Below are 17,379 nucleotides of genomic sequence, written 5' to 3'. Positions count from 1 at the left end.
AGCCACTTGATGGTACAAAACATAGGCAGAAAAACATTCTGAGTGTGTGTAACACTTCATGCAGGTAGTGACTCAGAAAAAAAAACCAAACACCTGAATGACTGCTCAATATGAAGCAGACAGAGGTAAGAGCAAGGATAAAAAGGATAAAAAGCACTGTAAAAAAAAAAAAAAAAAAAAGGCATTTAGAAAGTCTTCCTTAATTGCAAGAGATTGCATGAGGAGGTAGCATCTTAGCCCTTCCTGATGAGAAGTCTCGGGTAGGTTTGGTCCAATGTCAGGTAGAAGTTCATATCAAACTCCTGCAAACCCCTATTGCAAACACTAATATCTTGCCAGACATTTGAACTCAGCTTTTGTGTATAAAGTGCATCTAAAAAGTGAGGTATATTGATGAAGCTGCATAGTGAACTTTATACAATCCCTTTTTGTTTTAGTCCTGATGCTTGCAACTTCTCTTACCTTCATGATCATCTGTTATTGCACAGTTCATTTTAAAAAATAGAAAAATAAGATTAATATGCAATGGCAAACAACATAAACCCCTTATTTTTTACATAAGCAAAAAACCTTATTGAGAGGCAAAATAACTATGGAGTTACTAAAATAGATAAATAAAAGATCAGTTGTGAAATTCTAAATCAGCATGACAGAAGCAAAGAATCTATTTTTAGGGCAGTCCGAGATTAGGTAAGGAATTGGTTCCATATATATGTTTATTTTCAGTGTAAGGCATATTTTGGCTACATCTAATAAAACATATTTCACTGTCACAGACAAAACTGTCCAGGGGCCTAGTTCTGGTATTGTCATCACTGCAGAACTGGCATGAGTGATAAAAAGAGTACGTGTTCAAATACACACCCCTCTTTTGTCACTACCCTGTTGGTACGGGGCTCACAAATGGATACTCAGCACATAACAACAGTACAGTGGCTTCTGGATCTCTAATGTTAATGATTTATCAGTGTATGTATAAAAATCCTGTCAAATAGGATTGTCAATACAGTAGCTTTGATGTATCAAACATTTTTAAACTTATCCTTTTGTATTTTTAAAACAAACTATGAAACAGACAAGTCAGTTTCACAGCGATATAAAATCCTGAGAACTGGGGTTGCAAGCACTGCAAAATATCTCCACAATTATAAGAAAGATATCATCAAATAATTCATGCAGCTACTGACATATTTCTCCTTCTTGTTCATACATAAAATAAAATAGGATTAAATTCTTAGGACTTTCAATATTGCCAACTGCTAGAAAATCTAAGCACTTCCAAGTAAATTATACTTAAACCATAGTTCTCTAGAGATTTCAGCCAGGTCTGCCTGCTCTCTTTTCTCTGAAAAGGGCTTGAAACCCTGATGATGTTGAGAGCACTTTTCTTACTGGGTCTTTAAAACATCCCTGGTTTGTTAACGGGACCTTTATGGGATCCAGGATGTTCAAACCAGGACACATTTAATGCAGACAAAGCACTTCCAGCTTTTCACAGATTAAGAAGCTGAGAATGAAATGCTATGTGTTCCAGCCCCTTTACTTTGACAGTGTAATGGAGGATTAATTTTTGTGTTGAGTTCTATCACATCTTTGACAAAATCATTGTTTCCTATGAAGTCTCCAGCAATGATGTTAATACATTCTTTTTTTGGTCCTGGATACTGCTGCTTTATCCAGATTTTCAAGCATGGAAGACTCCGGAGTGTCATTTTCTTCAATGATCCAAATGGATGTAGGAGAATATACCTTAAATTTTCAGTAAGATTAATCCCCGCTACAAAGAATTTTTCTGAAAGAAAAATCAGAAAGTGACACATTAAATATTCCTTTGAGGAGAATAGAAGCTGCTCAGCTCTGCATTAACTCCAGATCTCCTTCCTCTGGGAATCATTAAAATATCAACTTTATAATATTTCCGTGTTGTTTCATATCCCTAGAACTGTTTCGGTAGACTGTCTCCCCTTCTTGCAACTGCATGCTGTAGTATAATAAAGGGTTACTGATCCAAGCTTTGTTATTGAACCATTCCATTTTAGCTAAATTTATCTAGATAATTCATTGCAGACTAAAGGTTCTTCACTGGCTAGTTCTCCTTTGTAAATTATGGTTTTTTCTGCTTCCAAATGCTTAGCCCTCCCCCATGACAGACAGGAACTCGGGGTGCACCTGCACAAGCGTTTTCCTTTGGCTGGAGAGTCTGCATTTGAAGCATTTCTCCTCTGCATCACCCCATGTGTGCACATCACAGAGCTGCGGCAGAGGTTATAAACTGAATTTCATAGAACCCTAGAGTCATAGAATAGTTTGGGTTGGAAGGGACCTTCAGAGGTCATCTAGTCCACCCCCCTGCAATGAGCAGGGACATCTTCAACTAGATCAGGTTGCTCAGAGCCCCGTCCAGCCTGGCCTGGAATGTCTCCAGGGATGGGGCATCTACCACCTCTCTGGGCAACCTGGGCCAGTGTTTCACCACCCTCAGTGTAAACAATTTCTTCCTCACATCTAGCCTGAATCTCCCTTTTTTTAGTTTAAAACCATTACGCCTCGTCCTGTCACAACAGACTCTGCTAAAAAGTCTGTCCCCATCTTTCTTATAGGCCCCTTTTCAGCTCAGACTACACCAGTGTGCTTGAGCACTGCTGTTTCCTAAGGTAGCTACAGCCTCACGCACCATTCTTGTAGGAGTTTCTTTTCACAACAAGGGTTGGCATAATGCACTTCCCGCATCATCAGCACTGCCTAAAGCAGCAAGCCCTGGACTGAGGTGGTAGACTCCCACCTGTGAGAAGGGCACAAACAGCACTAGCTAGCTCTTCCGTGCTGAGGGCTTCTTTTCCATGGGATCGCGCAAGTGAAGCGGCTGCCACAATTTATGTAGCCTATGCATGTACATACGCTGATGCGTGTATTTGCAGCACCGAAGACAAACGTTGCACTCGCCCACGGGTTGACAGGACACTTAGCAACGTGGGCACGTCTTGTGCACACAGCATGAACAAAGTGGTTATACCCCTTAATGCCATGAACACCCAACTTCCTATCTGTTTTGCGTTGCTATACATGCCCCTCGTTTCCCCCGAGCGACCCCCTGCGCCTACCTGGACGGCCCATCCGCTTCATGCGCTCCAAGTAGTGGATAAGAGCACGAGTGGTCGTTTTGTTTCCCCACCAGTACGGGATGATGGGCCACAGCTCACAGTGCTTCTCCACTTCCACACCCTCTTCGTACGAGACTATAACCTGGTGGCCACGTTGCCACATGGTCCGCAGCGTCGGCACCGCCTACGAGGAAGCGTGCCCGGGTTGGAGTCAACAACACAGCAGGGTTCCCAGAGTTCAAAGACTGACATGTGACATCGCCTTGGTAAAGGCACAGATTCAGTTCAAATAAAGCTTTTAAACGTACAGCCCAGCAGGACGCAGGCTGGGTTACAAGCTGCAGGGGCAATAGGAGCCTGGAAACTTTGGTAGATTCCTCCTTTCCTCAGTTCAACCACGGTAAAGTACATAATGCAAGGTTTTACACCTGTGTAACAAGAAACCAACCCTGTGTTGGCCCTCCTGCACGTACCACTGCCGAAAATTTGTTGGGAGAGGAACACACAGGCCATTTGGTGAAGGAGGTAGGAGGGGGGCAGAGCCCTATACCAGGGGTATCAAACTCATTTTCACCGGGGCCACATCAGCCTGGCGGTTGCCTTCAAAGGGCCGAATGTAATTTTAGGACTGTATAAATGTAGGAGTAGTTACATTTACACCGCAGTTACATTGATGCCCCTGCCCTACACCCAGCTGTAGGAAGACAGACACAGAGAAGCAGGAATGTTTTTGGCAAATGCCCCACATTGATACAAATCTGTAACTGTAGCCATCAAAGAAAATTTAACTGCTGAAGCACTCAATGCAAGTCTTCGAGACGTATGTTAATTCTGATTTCCCTAAGTGGAAAGCTTCTGAAATTGGGGTGCCCCAGACATTTTGAATTGAGAGAGGGGAAGACTTGAGTAAGAAACATCAGACAGACAGGCTGAAACGGGTCTGTTAAATCTAAGTGTTTCAATATGAAATGACATTTTCCTATCTGCAAAAGTTACCATCAGACAGAATTGAGGCCCTCTGACTAGTTTTATTTGCAAACCCAACATATTTAACAGGTATTTTTTAAAAAGAATGTTGTGGTTAAAAGCTATGTGTTGCTTGTGAAAAGAAAACAGTGGCTTTTTGATGTTCCAATTAACTTTTTAATTAAAATAGAAGCCAAAGGCAGTTGAAAACGGTTTATGTAAATCTTTGAAGAGAGCAAAGAATTGAATGATCATGGGAATCCCTCTTACTCATCTGAGAGAGTGCAAGCCCCAACTAGGTCAGAAAATACTGCAAAATTGAGACACAAACTACTCAAACTACAAACATCTATGGTTGGCAGAAACCTTTGCTTCACTCTAGCTGCCTTTCTAAAGCTGGTACCTCTTTAAAAAAAAAAAAAAAGTATGTGGGATAAGAGCCAAAAAAAAAAATATCAGAAATGTGTACATGAGCACAGGTGCTTATTTTGCAAACAAAGCAGAAATAAAACTGTAGATGTCTAACAAGGGATTTTTAAACTCTAGTAATCCAGATCAAAGGAAGACACCTTGAATAGTTAAGGCAATTAAAATTTTAAATGCAATGTAATGTTGTCATGCTGTGGCATGGGCCAGTACTACACACAGACCCCTATTTAGCATTTGCTTCATAAATACTTTGCCACTTACTTTTGTACAATGACAGAGTTGGAGTCTTAAAAGACAGTTGATATGAGATTATTTTAGAATAAGTGAGCATACATTTGGTTATTTGGTGTTAAATCTGAATCTGTGATCCTGAAAAACCCCACAGCTACCTAACCTGCAGGGATATCACTTGCAAAAAATGGCGAGATCCATTGTGTTGGTCACAGACCCCACAGAATTCAAGTCTTCCTGATTGAGGGAAGTACTTGGCTTCTTTTTTCTTGGGTGCCTTTCCTCCCTCCTCCTGGACACCACTCAGAAATGTTCTTCTTTCTTCAGTCAGGTGATCTCAAACCATTCATTTATCACCTTTCTTCAACAAACTATCAGCAGCAGCTTGCCCCTTTTGCAATTAATAACGTTTTTTCTTTTTAAGAGCTGGCCATGTGTCTGAAAGCAAATTTGACCGTCTTCTCCAGTATCGTTCTGCTCATCCAGGACTTAGGACTTACGCACCCTAGTTATTTGCGGAAACAATAAAACAGCATTACTCAGGTCTTCTGTTATTCAGCTGAGACCTGGATCTTCAGAATTCCCCAGTTTTGCTGAGAATTGTTCTATTTTAACTCTGCTGTACAAAACGCTTTGAAATGGTAATACTCACGCACTACTGATACAACAGCTTCAAAGGCTGAATCCAAATCGCAAAGAGGGTCATCATTATCCTGCACCCCTCACATCTCCAGAGAAAAACCTCTGTTCCTCTGCATCTTTGAAATGTTAATTGTTTAACTGCTAAAAGATCCCACACCTTGTAAAAAAAAGAGGAAGCTAAACAATCTCAACTTCTACAATTTAGTAATCGCATAATTTCTGCTTATTTAAATAAAGGCTTTTCTGGAGGTTTGAGTGAGTGAAAGCACATTAGGCTAGTCTGAAGGTCAGCTCCAGCTCACGTCCAGGAAAGAAAGTCAATGCCACCAGAAATGCACTGAGGGCAAAGATGCTATTAAGAGGGACCTCAACAGGCTGGAGACATGGGCTGACAGAAACTTCATGAAGATCAACAAAGGCAAAATCCTGCACCTGGATGGACTAACCCTACACATCATGACAGACCGGGGGCAGGTGGGTAGAAATCTTCTTTGCAGCAAAGGACCTGGAGGTCCTAGTGGACACATGAGCCATCAATGTGCCCTTGTGGCAAAGGTCAACTGCAAACTGGTCTGTATTCGTAAAGGCATGAACAGTAGGTCAAAAGAAGGGGTTCTTCCCTTTTCTTTGGCACTTGTGGGACTGCATCTTAAGTACTGTGCCCAGCTGGGGCTTCTCCAGTACAAAAAAAAAAAAAGTCATTGACATGCTGTAGTGAGTCCAGCAGCATGCAACCAGAGTGAGCAGAGGCTGGAGTGACGCTCAAGGACAGACTGAGAGAGCTGGGTCTGTTCAGCATGAGGAAGAGAAGACTATGGACAGATCTTATTACTGTCTGCAAATACCTAATGGACAGATCTAGAGAAGACTCCTCAGATATGCACAGCAAAAGGATGAAGGTCCAGCAGACACAAGTTACAGCAAAAGAGATTCTGATCAGATAGATACAAGGAAAACATGTTTACTGTGAGAGTGGTCAAATGTTGAACCAGGTTGCACAGAAAGGTTGTGGAATCTCCATCCTTGGAGATGTTTAAGAGTGGATGGGACACAGCCCAACGTAACTTTGAAGTTGGTCCTGCTTTGCATGATGGGGTTGGACCAGATGACCTCCAGAGGTCACTTGCAACCTAAATTATGACAAATATCATAAAAAATAATTTATAATTATTGCTGTAAAAAGGCAGAAAATTGATTCTTTAAATTCTATGAATATAGTATGGACTATATTTATAACAGACACACTTTTTTGTTTTAATCACAATTCAGACGGCACAGCGCATGACAGTTGTGTCAATTCTGTTGTCCTACAACTCAACAGACATGAGAGTCAAATTTAATCCCCTCCTCCACACTGTGAGATGTAGATTGGCTTTATCTCCTCAATTTTGCTAGGTAATGACCTATCTCTGACGCAGAAAATGTTACTTTTCCTAGGTTAAAAATACAGTGAAAGTAGAACATATCTAAAAATTCAGAATCAGAGATCTCAGCATAATATATCACTCTTAAAAAAAGAAAGATAAAAAAACAACATCACACTTACATTTCTGGGACACAGTTTACACTGGAAAATCTCTTTTATACAGGCAGTCAGATGACAATGAAGTCTCCTGGTTAATCCATCAAAATTCCTGCAGGCTAAGATAACAACTTCCTGAGGATGAGTTTCTAACCACCTTAACACTTCCCACAGAACATCCTACAAGAGAGAGTCACCACAACTTAGAAAACCATCTACACTGTGGAGGGAAAAGGACATAAAATGAACAACTGATGGTGGGCTAGACTCACATTCACAATAATAATAAAAATCAGAGTAGGTTTCTATCTGACAAGGTGGTCCATAGAGATGAATCCCAGGAAAACTTACATTCTGCAGGACTGTGCTGATTCGCTTTGCATGTACACTACACTTATGAGCTCTGTATTTTGATAATATCCAGTAATCTCCTGCTGCCTTGAGGCGGGTTAGCAGTAAACTCATCTACAGAAGCTTCTTTAGGGACAAACAACATATTAGTGGCAAACTCAAAAACAGGGAAAAGCCCTGTGGTTGCTAAAACATGACAGGAGCCATTTTCCGCATTTGTTATAAACAATGACAACTTCTTGAAGACCACTTGTAATTAGCAGGGTAGTCAGGCACTACATCTAACCATTTACATGAACATGCCAATCACCATGAAATCTCAAAACATGAAGGGTTCAGATTCATGAGCATGAACCTGAAGTTTAGCTAGTTAGCCTACAAATGAAAAGCTGGATTAGGTGGCTGTGCCTGGCTATGCAGATCCCAGCAAACGGAAGGAAGATGTAAATCACTCCACAGTGACAGACCACAGGCAAAGAGCAACACGCAGTAGTTTCTTCACACTAGTTGACAGTAATTTCATCATGGGATCCTGACTTGAGTCTCTCTGTCTTGCAGTGAAATACTTTTCCCTCAAAAAAAAAAAAATCATTTCTGTGATTTGGTTAGGCTTTTAGCACCCTCTTCAATAACTTCTCTCCCTTCTGGAAAAACAGCATTGCCCTAGGTAGCATCTGGGACAACACAAGGTAAACCCCAGAAACATCATTTGGTAGGGGGTAGGCAGTGGAGAGCAAGGCACAGCGACTCTGGTTTGGAGATTAGGAATTGATTGATGCTGAATCTTACTTGCAGCTGCTGAAACTAACTTCCAGCCCAATAACCAGCCTGTAGTTTGGCTTTCTCTAGTTTGAAGTCCTCACATTAGAAAAACAAATAAGCTACTCAGAAAACCCTGGGCCAGCATTTTCAGATTATAATGTCTCTTAAATAAAAGAAACAGCACTGGTTTTATAGCCACCCCAAAGGTAAGGACAATACCTGTACAGTAACAGTTGTGTAAACCATATGCACAAAGTACAAATTCATAGATGGATCGTTAGCCTTGTGGGCAATCCTGAAATCCAGATATCTAACTCCAGCCTCAAGTTGCTCTGTCACAGTCAGTACCTGAAAGGTGAAACAGAAGACAAAGGTGCTGAGAGCTTGGAAGGGATTTGTTCCTTTAGTTTAGAAAGCTGGAAGATGAATACAAGGTTAGCCCTATGACATTTTTCACAGGTCTTTCATATCTTTAAAATGGAACTATATGGCTGCAAGTCACACTTAGAAGTATTTTACTCTCTGACAAGAGGGATCCCAATTTCCCTATGGTATATACTGCAGGTATGGACTAGATTAGTTTCAGAGCTCTGCCCTTGCGGAGTTCTGAAAGTCAAAGATCTATTAACCTGTGCATAAATATACGATCACTCTTCACAAGACTATTTGTATGAACAAAAATTGCAGGATCAGCACCTTAGAAACGCTGTATTTATTTTATTAGATCAAAGACTTTAGCATGGTTGTCTCTGCGGAGCTCAGTCATCCCCAGCAGAAGGAAAAACAAAACCAGAAAAAAGTACCAGCTATTGTTCTTTTTTTCAGGATAAAGTATATTTTAAAGTTTGAATTAACCTGCAGAAGTCCCACAAAACAGAGGTCCTTCTCTGTTTTCACTTTCCCTTGGATGTCTTCTACTGGATTTGAGGGCTGAATGGAACAGGTGATAAAACGGAATTTCTGGGGCAAAAAGTCTCAAATGATATGTCCCTTATCTACATCAAGGCTCTCTTTGCAAAAGAAAACAGAATCAATTTAATTAACTGCATTTAAACATTAATTTGTCTCAGTTCAACCTGCTATGGACAACACTATTAGGTGTCAGAGAGAATACACCGTACTGATTTAAGTCAGAAAGGATTTGACAAATGCTAAATCAACACAAGGTGTTGCACCTGAATAGCCACATTCGTAGCTTCAGTGACGAGACAGAGCCTCAACGCACAGCAGAATGCTCACCTTGCCTAGCTTCAACCACCCAACTTTCTGTTCTTAGGACAGGAATTTACTCCCCTGGGCTGTGCCTGAGCTTGCAGGGCTGGGGAGCAGCCCAGCTCCACATGCGCCAGGGTGCGGGCACTGCGGTGGCTTGGGCCAGCAGCCCGCTCTGGGCCTGCTTGGTCCATACCAGGCTGAAGCAGTGGAAGGACTGATCCGTGCCCACGTTCCACCTTCACCTGGAGTGCACAGAGATGGGAATGCATATGGCTGTGGGTCATGGATAACCTTTGTAGCCAGAAAAAGCACCAGATGAAACAGTCGCTCTGAACTGCCCTTTGGATTAATTTCTCGCTTTCCGTTGACTGCATGGGAAAACTAGACAAATTAGACTCCCTAATTAGTCACCTGGATTTGGGTACTGAATTAGACAGCATGAACGCTGCCGCCAGGGGCAAAACTTGAGAGGAAGCCCTGGGGAGCGGTGCTGCTCAGTGCTGCAACCTCACGCCAGAGTGGGAGTTACACACCTGATGTCAGTCATTGCACAGGAGAGATCTGGGCCTCTAGACTGACACCCGTAACAGCCAGGGCTCAAGCCAGGCACTGCCTCCAAGGCAATGGGCCATCCAGGAACCTGTGGGTCCTACCATCGCTAGGAGTCCTCAGTGTCTGTTCTGGACACCCACGTACGGCGTCACCTCCTCCCAAAGAGAACTCGAGCACTGCAGAGCTAAGGAGGGGCAGGACCGCAGCTGTGCCTCTTCCCCATCCGCACGGGGCCACTTCCCGCTCAGCATGCTGGGTTTAGACCAGAAGATGACCATAATGATGTAAGGAGCCTGTTTGTCACCAACAGGGTCACCTCACTGCCCAGCAGCCCACAAATTAGGAGGTAGATGATACATCTTTCATTGGCTGAAGTCCCAAAGCAAAAAGCAGCTCCAGACAAGGCGCTGTGCTGAGTACCTTTCCACATCAACTCATCACCGCCCTTTCATATTTGGTATCTAGTAGCGTCCAAGATTCTAGTTGGTCAGGGCTGCTCAAACACAAAATAAGCCCAGGCATAATTATTGCCATTTATCAATTATTCAGTTTTAGTTGCCTAATAATGAACTACTCCTTCAATAAGAACAAAAGTGAAAGGTACCACTTTGATGCTCAGAAAGTCTGTTTTTTAGAAAAATCTTCAAAAGCTCTAGCTTAAATCATGATCCTCAATTTTGTCTTTAACATATTTTTGTGAGGTACAAAGAGATAACTAGCAGCTTAATATTTAGACATTTTAAAAAATAAACTTAACATTATGTGAGGGACCACACCTTCATTCTCTTAATCTTTATAGGAAAAAAAAATCCCCTTCAACAAGATTTTTGTCTCTGCTGGTGGGTGACATACATACACAATACACATGGGGAAAATAACTGACATCTTGCACAACAGTGATAGTAAAAACGGCAAGCATGACCTTCTGAACAAAGTATAGGAGAAAAACCTCTTTTGACTATCATAATATTAAGTGTTATTTTTAACAACAATAAACATATGAAAAAGAAGATGAGTTTCTAGTACCAAGTGGTCAGCTTTAAGTAGCACCTTTGTCTGTGTACCATCCCTGTCTCACCTACATGCTTTTTCCCCACAAAAGAAGATCTGGTATGTATTGGCACCTATCTCATACCCCAATGTGCTGCTTGTGGATGTGATAGAGTTAATTTTCTTCATAGTAGCTTTTATGGTGCTGTATGATTTGTGCTGAGAACAGTGTTGATAACACAGGGATGTTTTAGCTGTTACAGAGCAGGGCTTGCAGAGAGTCAAGGCCTTTTCTGCTTCTCATCCCACCCCACCAGCAAGGAGGCTGGGGGTGCACAAGAAGCTGGGAGGGGACACAGCCGGGACAGCTGACTCCAACTGACCAAACAGATATTCCATATCGTATGACGTCATGCTCAGTATATAAAGCTGGAGGAAGAAGGACGAAGGAGGAATGTTTGGAGTGATGGTGTTTGTCTTCCCAAGTAAACTGTTAGGCGCGATAGAGTCCAGCTTTCCTGGAGATGGCCGAACACCTGCCTGCCCATGGGAAGTGGTGAATGAATCCTTGTTTTGCTTTGTTTGCATGTGCGGCTTTCGCTCTGCCTATTGAACTGTCTTTATCTCAACCCACGAGTTTTCTTACTTTTATCCTTCTGATTCTCTCCCCAGTTCCACTGGGGAAATGAGCAAGCAGCTGCGTGGGGCTTGGCTGCTGGCTGGCATTAAAACACAACACCCAAGCACAGTATCTCATCAGAGCACAGATTTCTGGGCAATAGGATATTCTTTCATTGCGCACAGAGAGTGTGACTGCTCTCAGCACTGCAGCACAAGCTTGAGGCTTTGCCCAGGCCTGATGAGAACACCAGACAACACTTACCTGAGTTGTAGACCACTTCATGATAATGGGATGCACAATGCAGGGCATACATTTGTTTAAAAGCTTCACCAGCTTGGATCCATTGCCACTAACAGCAGAGCTTTTATCCAAGCAGTAGGTCATAGTGTCGTGACTCCCTGTGGAATACAAAAATAAATGTACAGAAAATGTCATTCGTTAACTACTCAAGCACCACAATAGATGATTATATTGTGTGCGCACATCTCACGTGCCACCACATTTCCAAATCACACACCCGTATTGCCTGACGGCCTATGTAGTTATGGCAAAAATGTGGGCTCTTCTGCACAAGTTGCTCACCTGACATTAATGAGCCTAATGCAAAAGCCTCATGAAGGGAAGGCATCGAGACTTTTCAATAGAGTAGTCTGCATCTAAACCACACATCAGTGTCATTTGCCTCAAACCACAATAAAATGGCCTGTTCCAACCAACATCTTTCACTGAAATAATTCTCTTAATGTGAAAACCCACTTTTGTTCAGGAATAAATAGCTGAAGGTTGAATTTATCTAGAATTTGTCCTATTTTCAGAGTTGTCCAAAAGTAGGATTTCATACTCCAGTTCCATCATCTCTGCAAAGAAAAATATAGCTGAAAGCAGAAATTAATCTTCTTATGCCTTTGACTGGACCAACTCCTAACTTGGCACTTTGAGCACTTATATCTTAAATATCCGGTAAAAATGCCCTCCTGGACTAAACACTCACATTCCCTACAAAAACAACATAAGAGGTGACCGCTTGAAGGTTTCAGAGGCAAATCCAAGTCTAAGTTTACTTGTAAGAGATGAACAAGATCCACCTTTTACAGACTTCAAAACTTACCTGACTCTTTCCAGCATAGTGAATTACAAAGGGGCAGGCTAACCATCAGAGCCAAGTACGGCCTGCCCAAATATTTTACTTCTTTGAAGACTTAATAAATCTGACACATCTCTTGCATCACATTTAGACGAAATTCTGTTGCAACTCACAATTTCTTCAGGACAGGCAACCAGTGATTTTGCTAGCTTTTTCTGTTCCATTATTTCTTCTAAGTTTAAAAAGCATCAATAAGAAAAGCTAACAACTCAGTGAAGTGACTCGCTGGGATCTTTACAGAGCATCTGTGAGGAATTTGCATATCATTTTGGTTTTTAAGCCTTCTGTCAAAGAAGTTGTTCACTGGTGCTAGGAACTGCCTTCTTGAATGGTCAGTCTTACTGGTGCCAATGGCAATATTTCTAGTAGCCAAAGAAGAAGGACACTTGAAATAAAGGGTATTATTTGAAACTGTCAATAATAGTTTAATGTATCACTCAAGTTTTTCACTTTTTAAAACTGTGTTTCTGTCTGTTTTCCTGCTTTAAACACCCAAACCAAGCTCATTGCAGATGAACAACTGATAATGAGGGCATGTGATCAAAGAAGTTTGTCTTACAAGATGTAAGAGTTATACCATTAAATACCCATAGACCAAATCCAAGTCTGACAGAAGTGAACAGGATTCCATCAATGGGTGTCACACCTCCTGATGCTAATCAGCAAATGGGTAGTAACCTTTCATTTTAGGAGTCTCCTTATGATGTCAATGAGTTAGAGTAACGAAAGCATGATGGGTCTATCCATGACACAACGCATATGATGCAAAGATAGTGAGCTAGCAACAAACCAGGTAACTTCAGATCTTGAAGCAACATCTGCCCAGCAGCACCGTGCTGAACCTGGTGCAAATGCAACACTAATTGCTGACTCTTGCCTCTGACTCCTTGTCACGCTTTTGGAATGCACTCTCTTACATTTCTTGCATGCCTTGTTGTCTTCTCCATTCAACATGAGCCTCCACTTCCAAACTGGGCTTCTCCCAGTCATTGCTCCCTCTGAAAAACTGCCAGAGCTGTCTTAATCTGGTTGGCCTTGTTCTGCTTTTGTTCTGGCCTGGGCTGGACCAGTTTTGTAGGTCAGCTGGACAGTCACCAAAATCCTCCAAGCTAACAGCCTGCAATGCTCTGTAAAGGTCCTGCAGTGTTTGCTGAAATGGGCTTGTCTTCAACTGTTCTTTTCTTCCTGCCTGTTCTCCATGCAGCCATAATCACAAGAACAACAAACATTCACAAGAATAACAAGGTCACTGTTAGGAGAAGAGCCAGGAAGTCAAAGGCACACATCAGCAGGTCCTCAGCTTTCTACAATGTCCATGAAACACCAATCTGAAAGCTTTTTAGAAACAACATGGTTCCTTTTCCACCAGAAAAAGACACTGAACAGGCTACCGACTTTTTGAAGGATTTTTGCAAGAGGAAAGAGAGAAAAGAAAAAAAAAAGGGAGGGGAGGAGGGAAGAGGAGAATATTACCTTCTTTCTTCTCTCATAAGAGATACTAACTTTCTTCTCTTGATGGTTAAATAAGAAAACTAGAATTTTTTAATAATATCTGTCCTGGGGTCTTCTTACGTAGGCTTTATCCAAGCAGAGGTGCATTTATTTTGAAGTTAACATCAATTTAAATTACATATCTAAGAATTTACCATGAAATAAATTTCTAGGTTTCAATTCTTGAGTCCTCCCAGGGCTCCACTCACTGAAGATAAGACTTGATTTTTCCCACTATCACTAAATATAAATCTTTGCCAAAGTTAACCTTCAATCCTGTAGCCTACATAAAACATTCATCTACACGCTGTGCTGCTTTCCACCCAAACTACCTGTTGCATCTACAGGTGTGAGGGAAAACATGGGCTAGACTTTTCTTTAGTACCATTTTCATTGTGGAAGCAAGCGGAATCACTCAAGAGCTGACAGTGCTCCAGTGCCTCCTCACATGCCAGTAAAAACAGGCACTCCCATAACTTCTTCAGACAGAAGGAGAAAAAAAAATAATCTATTCAAGGCAGCAGAGAAAAGCAATAATATGACCAAAGAAAGGCTAATGATACACAGTCTGAATGCAGTACCAATAAGGACACCAGTTATAGTGCAGCTGTATTTACCTATAACCGAATAAACCCAGTTTTTGTAGCAGGGTCATGCAAAAAAGTCACATTCTACAATAATAAAAACATATATTAATGAAAAGTCTCCATTCTTTTTTTTTCATACCTTTACAGCCTCTTTTAAACAGTACGAAGAAACAAATAATACAATAAAATGTTATTTCTCTCCTTTTGTAACCATTCTATCATGTAGGAAATGGTAAGAGCAAATTAGGAAAATCTCACCATTGCCCAGATAAGCAAATGTTCAGATTATTAACACTGATCTGACAAGATGATGCATGTGGATCGCAAAAAAGTCCCTCTTTCCTTCCCTCAAAAAAACCCCCACACAACCTTTTTCATACACCACCCCCCCGGCAAGAAACCCCAAACATTACAGACCAAAAGTATTCATATGCACACATATGTCACACAAACCCTCCCCCAAGCCCTTCTCCCACACACTGACCCAAATAATAAAGGTAACCATCCTGAAATGGGACAAACAGGATGTTCTAACATTTAAACGACATGCTAACAAAACAGCAGAGAACAAAAGTTAATCTTTACCTGGAAGAGCTAAGTTATAGAGGGGAATGTCCCAGAGCTTTTCCGGTAGTTGTGACATCCATTGAGCATTTTCATGGCACACACGAATGGAGGTTTGCAAAGGGCCTTCCATTAGTGCCTGTTCTAGGACTTCACAGGATGTCCTGGGGAAAAAAAAAAAAAAAAAAAAAAGAAAGAAAAAAAAAAAAAACATTGCATATACTGTGGTTGAATTAATGCCATTGCACCTGTGCAGAACAGATTTATACATGCTATAAAACTTCAGCCCTTCTCTCAAGTAGTTGCAGAAAAATGTCAAGAGCTTCTCGGCCACAACACACACTGGTTTTGATAACACTGTCTCCCAGCACAATGCCAAGGGAGGGTTCAAGCTTCAAGCTTGTAAATTGACCAACTGAAAGAAAAAATAGAGCCAAGACAAATACGTGCAGCTTTGTTGGTATGGAGAAATGACTACCTGCATTGGCTATTGCAACATCATGAGGAGCAACCTAGCTCCTGAATGAAATAACATCTGTTCCTTGACCCTTTGCAGCCCTGGGACCAGGACAGGGGCTGGGTCTGCCATGGTCAGGTCCCTGGAGAACTCTTACCTTGAAGCGTCAATTCAGCTGTCACAACAATACTTCTATGAAAAGCCCTGACAAAGGTCATGCTGGCTTCTGGGGTCAAAGAGGAAAACTTCCATCTTCTTATTCCCTGTTTTGAGAAGATCTCTTGATGTCTGTTCTTATCACCCCCCTACTGAGCCCATGATCACAAGTACTTCAGTTTGGCCAGACCTTCCTGAAAACTACTCTTGAACTGTTATTCTTGGATATAACCCTCTTTGGGATCTTCTGCAAAATTTGTGATGGTCATGCAGGAATGCCAGTGGATGAAAACCAGCTCTGAGAAATCAGTAGGGCCTACTAGAGTTATCCTGTTAACTTTTCATTTTATGTTCTCCTGGTTGATGCAGAACATGAAGACGAGCTCTCCATGCCTTTTTTTTTTTTTTCTCTAGATTGTTCCGGAAGTTCAGGTGATGTTTTAGGGATGAAAGTCTTCCGCCTTCTCACTGTTTTCAAGGCTTTAGCTATTTTTTTTCACAGCTGTGTAGTAGCACACTTTCTTTTACATCATGGCACAGTGATTATTTATATTAATATCACACTTTCTTTTTTAATCCTTTTTAAAAAAGCTGTCACTGTGAATGATTCCTTCTTGTCTGCTACAGCAATGGCAGTCAGATATGTATTTGTACAGGTTTTGTGCTCTGCCAAACATCCTCACCGGTCCCTGGTCTCTCTTGCTGTACCTTAGCACATTCATTCCTGAAATTGCTTCTCCCCAATCTATTCTTCAGGTTGCTTCTGGGACGTGGTTGGTTTTTCTGGATTTACAAGTGAGACATACTGTTTATATGAAGAATATTTACTTAAACATGGTGAAATAGAATTTTTTTTTGGCAGTCACATAGGGTCATCTCAAAGGCAACTTTAGGAATTGCATTCCTAGGTTATCCTTACATACCACACAAAACAGATAAAATCTGCTTTTATACCTGCCAATGCACGTAGCATCACTCATCCAGCCTGCCTTGCTGTGCCTGTGGTGCGGCTTTGAACTGGCCTCTCTGAGTACAGCCATCCCAAGTAAGATAAAAATGGGACTGTGTTGGCTGAGGGAAATTCCCAGCCACCTCTGGCACAGTGACACAGGCTGCACGTGTCCGGTGCGTAACCTGGGGCTTTCCTTGTGGTGAAGAGCGGCTGCCTCAGATGTTACCCATATATATGCATAAGGCCATTGTGCAAGCAGGAAAGAAGTGGTTTAAACCCTCTCTTGCTCCCTTTTTCTTTTTTTCTTTTTTTAAAAAAAGATGAGCCCAGTGCAGAGCCCAGTGGAAAACCTCCCATAGATTTATTTAAGGAAAAAAAAAGAAGAGGCACAGGTGTTTTCATCCTGCAAAGCAAATGGCCTCTATATGCCACATCTGGTATTCTTATTCTTGGAAAGAAGTTCAGATCTTATGCAGATCAACTCATCCATCCTCTGGGTCTGGAATGTTACATGCTGAGCTTCTGTCCCCTGCAGACCCCTTGCTCTGACAACGGAGGTCTGCAGCTAATCTCGTCCCCTTTTGCTGTGTTTTGTGCTTCTTCAGACTTCACACCACTGCTCCCCCAGTGCCACTCTGCTCCAGT

The 17,379-nt window shown here is 41.8% G+C and overlaps 1 protein-coding gene across 2 annotated transcripts; it reads right to left on the bottom strand.

Annotated features, from left to right (window-relative positions):
* Nucleotides 1–1,273: 1,273 nt before the first annotated feature.
* On the bottom strand, nt 1,274–15,306 carry PLCXD1 (phosphatidylinositol specific phospholipase C X domain containing 1). Of its 2 annotated transcripts, XM_065626814.1 has the most exons (6): nt 15,191–15,306; nt 11,645–11,781; nt 8,224–8,352; nt 6,916–7,071; nt 3,102–3,285; nt 1,274–1,792 (listed from the first exon to the last, which is right to left on the bottom strand). In XM_065626814.1, the coding sequence occupies exons 1-6, from the start codon at nt 15,300–15,302 to the stop codon at nt 1,500–1,502; spliced, it is 1,011 nt and encodes a 336-aa protein (XP_065482886.1). In that variant the 5' UTR covers nt 15,303–15,306; the 3' UTR covers nt 1,274–1,499. The 2 variants fall into 2 exon arrangements, with proteins under 2 accessions (XP_065482886.1, XP_065482887.1); XM_065626815.1 differs by lacking the exon at nt 6,916–7,071.
* Nucleotides 15,307–17,379: the final 2,073 nt, after the last annotated feature.

The sequence above is a fragment of the Caloenas nicobarica genome, chromosome 1, assembly GCF_036013445.1.
Source record: "Caloenas nicobarica isolate bCalNic1 chromosome 1, bCalNic1.hap1, whole genome shotgun sequence".
NCBI lineage: Eukaryota > Metazoa > Chordata > Aves > Columbiformes > Columbidae > Caloenas > Caloenas nicobarica.
The sequence above is the reverse complement of the archived record's forward strand: the minus strand, read 5'-3'. Positions and strand labels throughout refer to the sequence as shown.

What these genes read in the sequence shown, in the direction of transcription:
- PLCXD1 (XM_065626814.1), bottom strand. Translation starts at nt 15,302, where the DNA reads ATGGAAGGCCCTTTGCAAACCTCCATTCGTGTGTGCCATGAAAATGCT. An exon ending in CTATAACTTAGCTCTTCCAG is followed by an intron (nt 11,782 to 15,190) that starts GTAAAGATTAAC and finishes TGTATTCCACAG; the next exon opens with GGAGTCACGACACTATGACC. An exon ending in GAAGCGGATGGGCCGTCCAG is followed by an intron (nt 1,793 to 3,101) that starts GTAGGCGCAGGG and finishes TTTTTCTTTCAG; the next exon opens with AAAAATTCTTTGTAGCGGGG.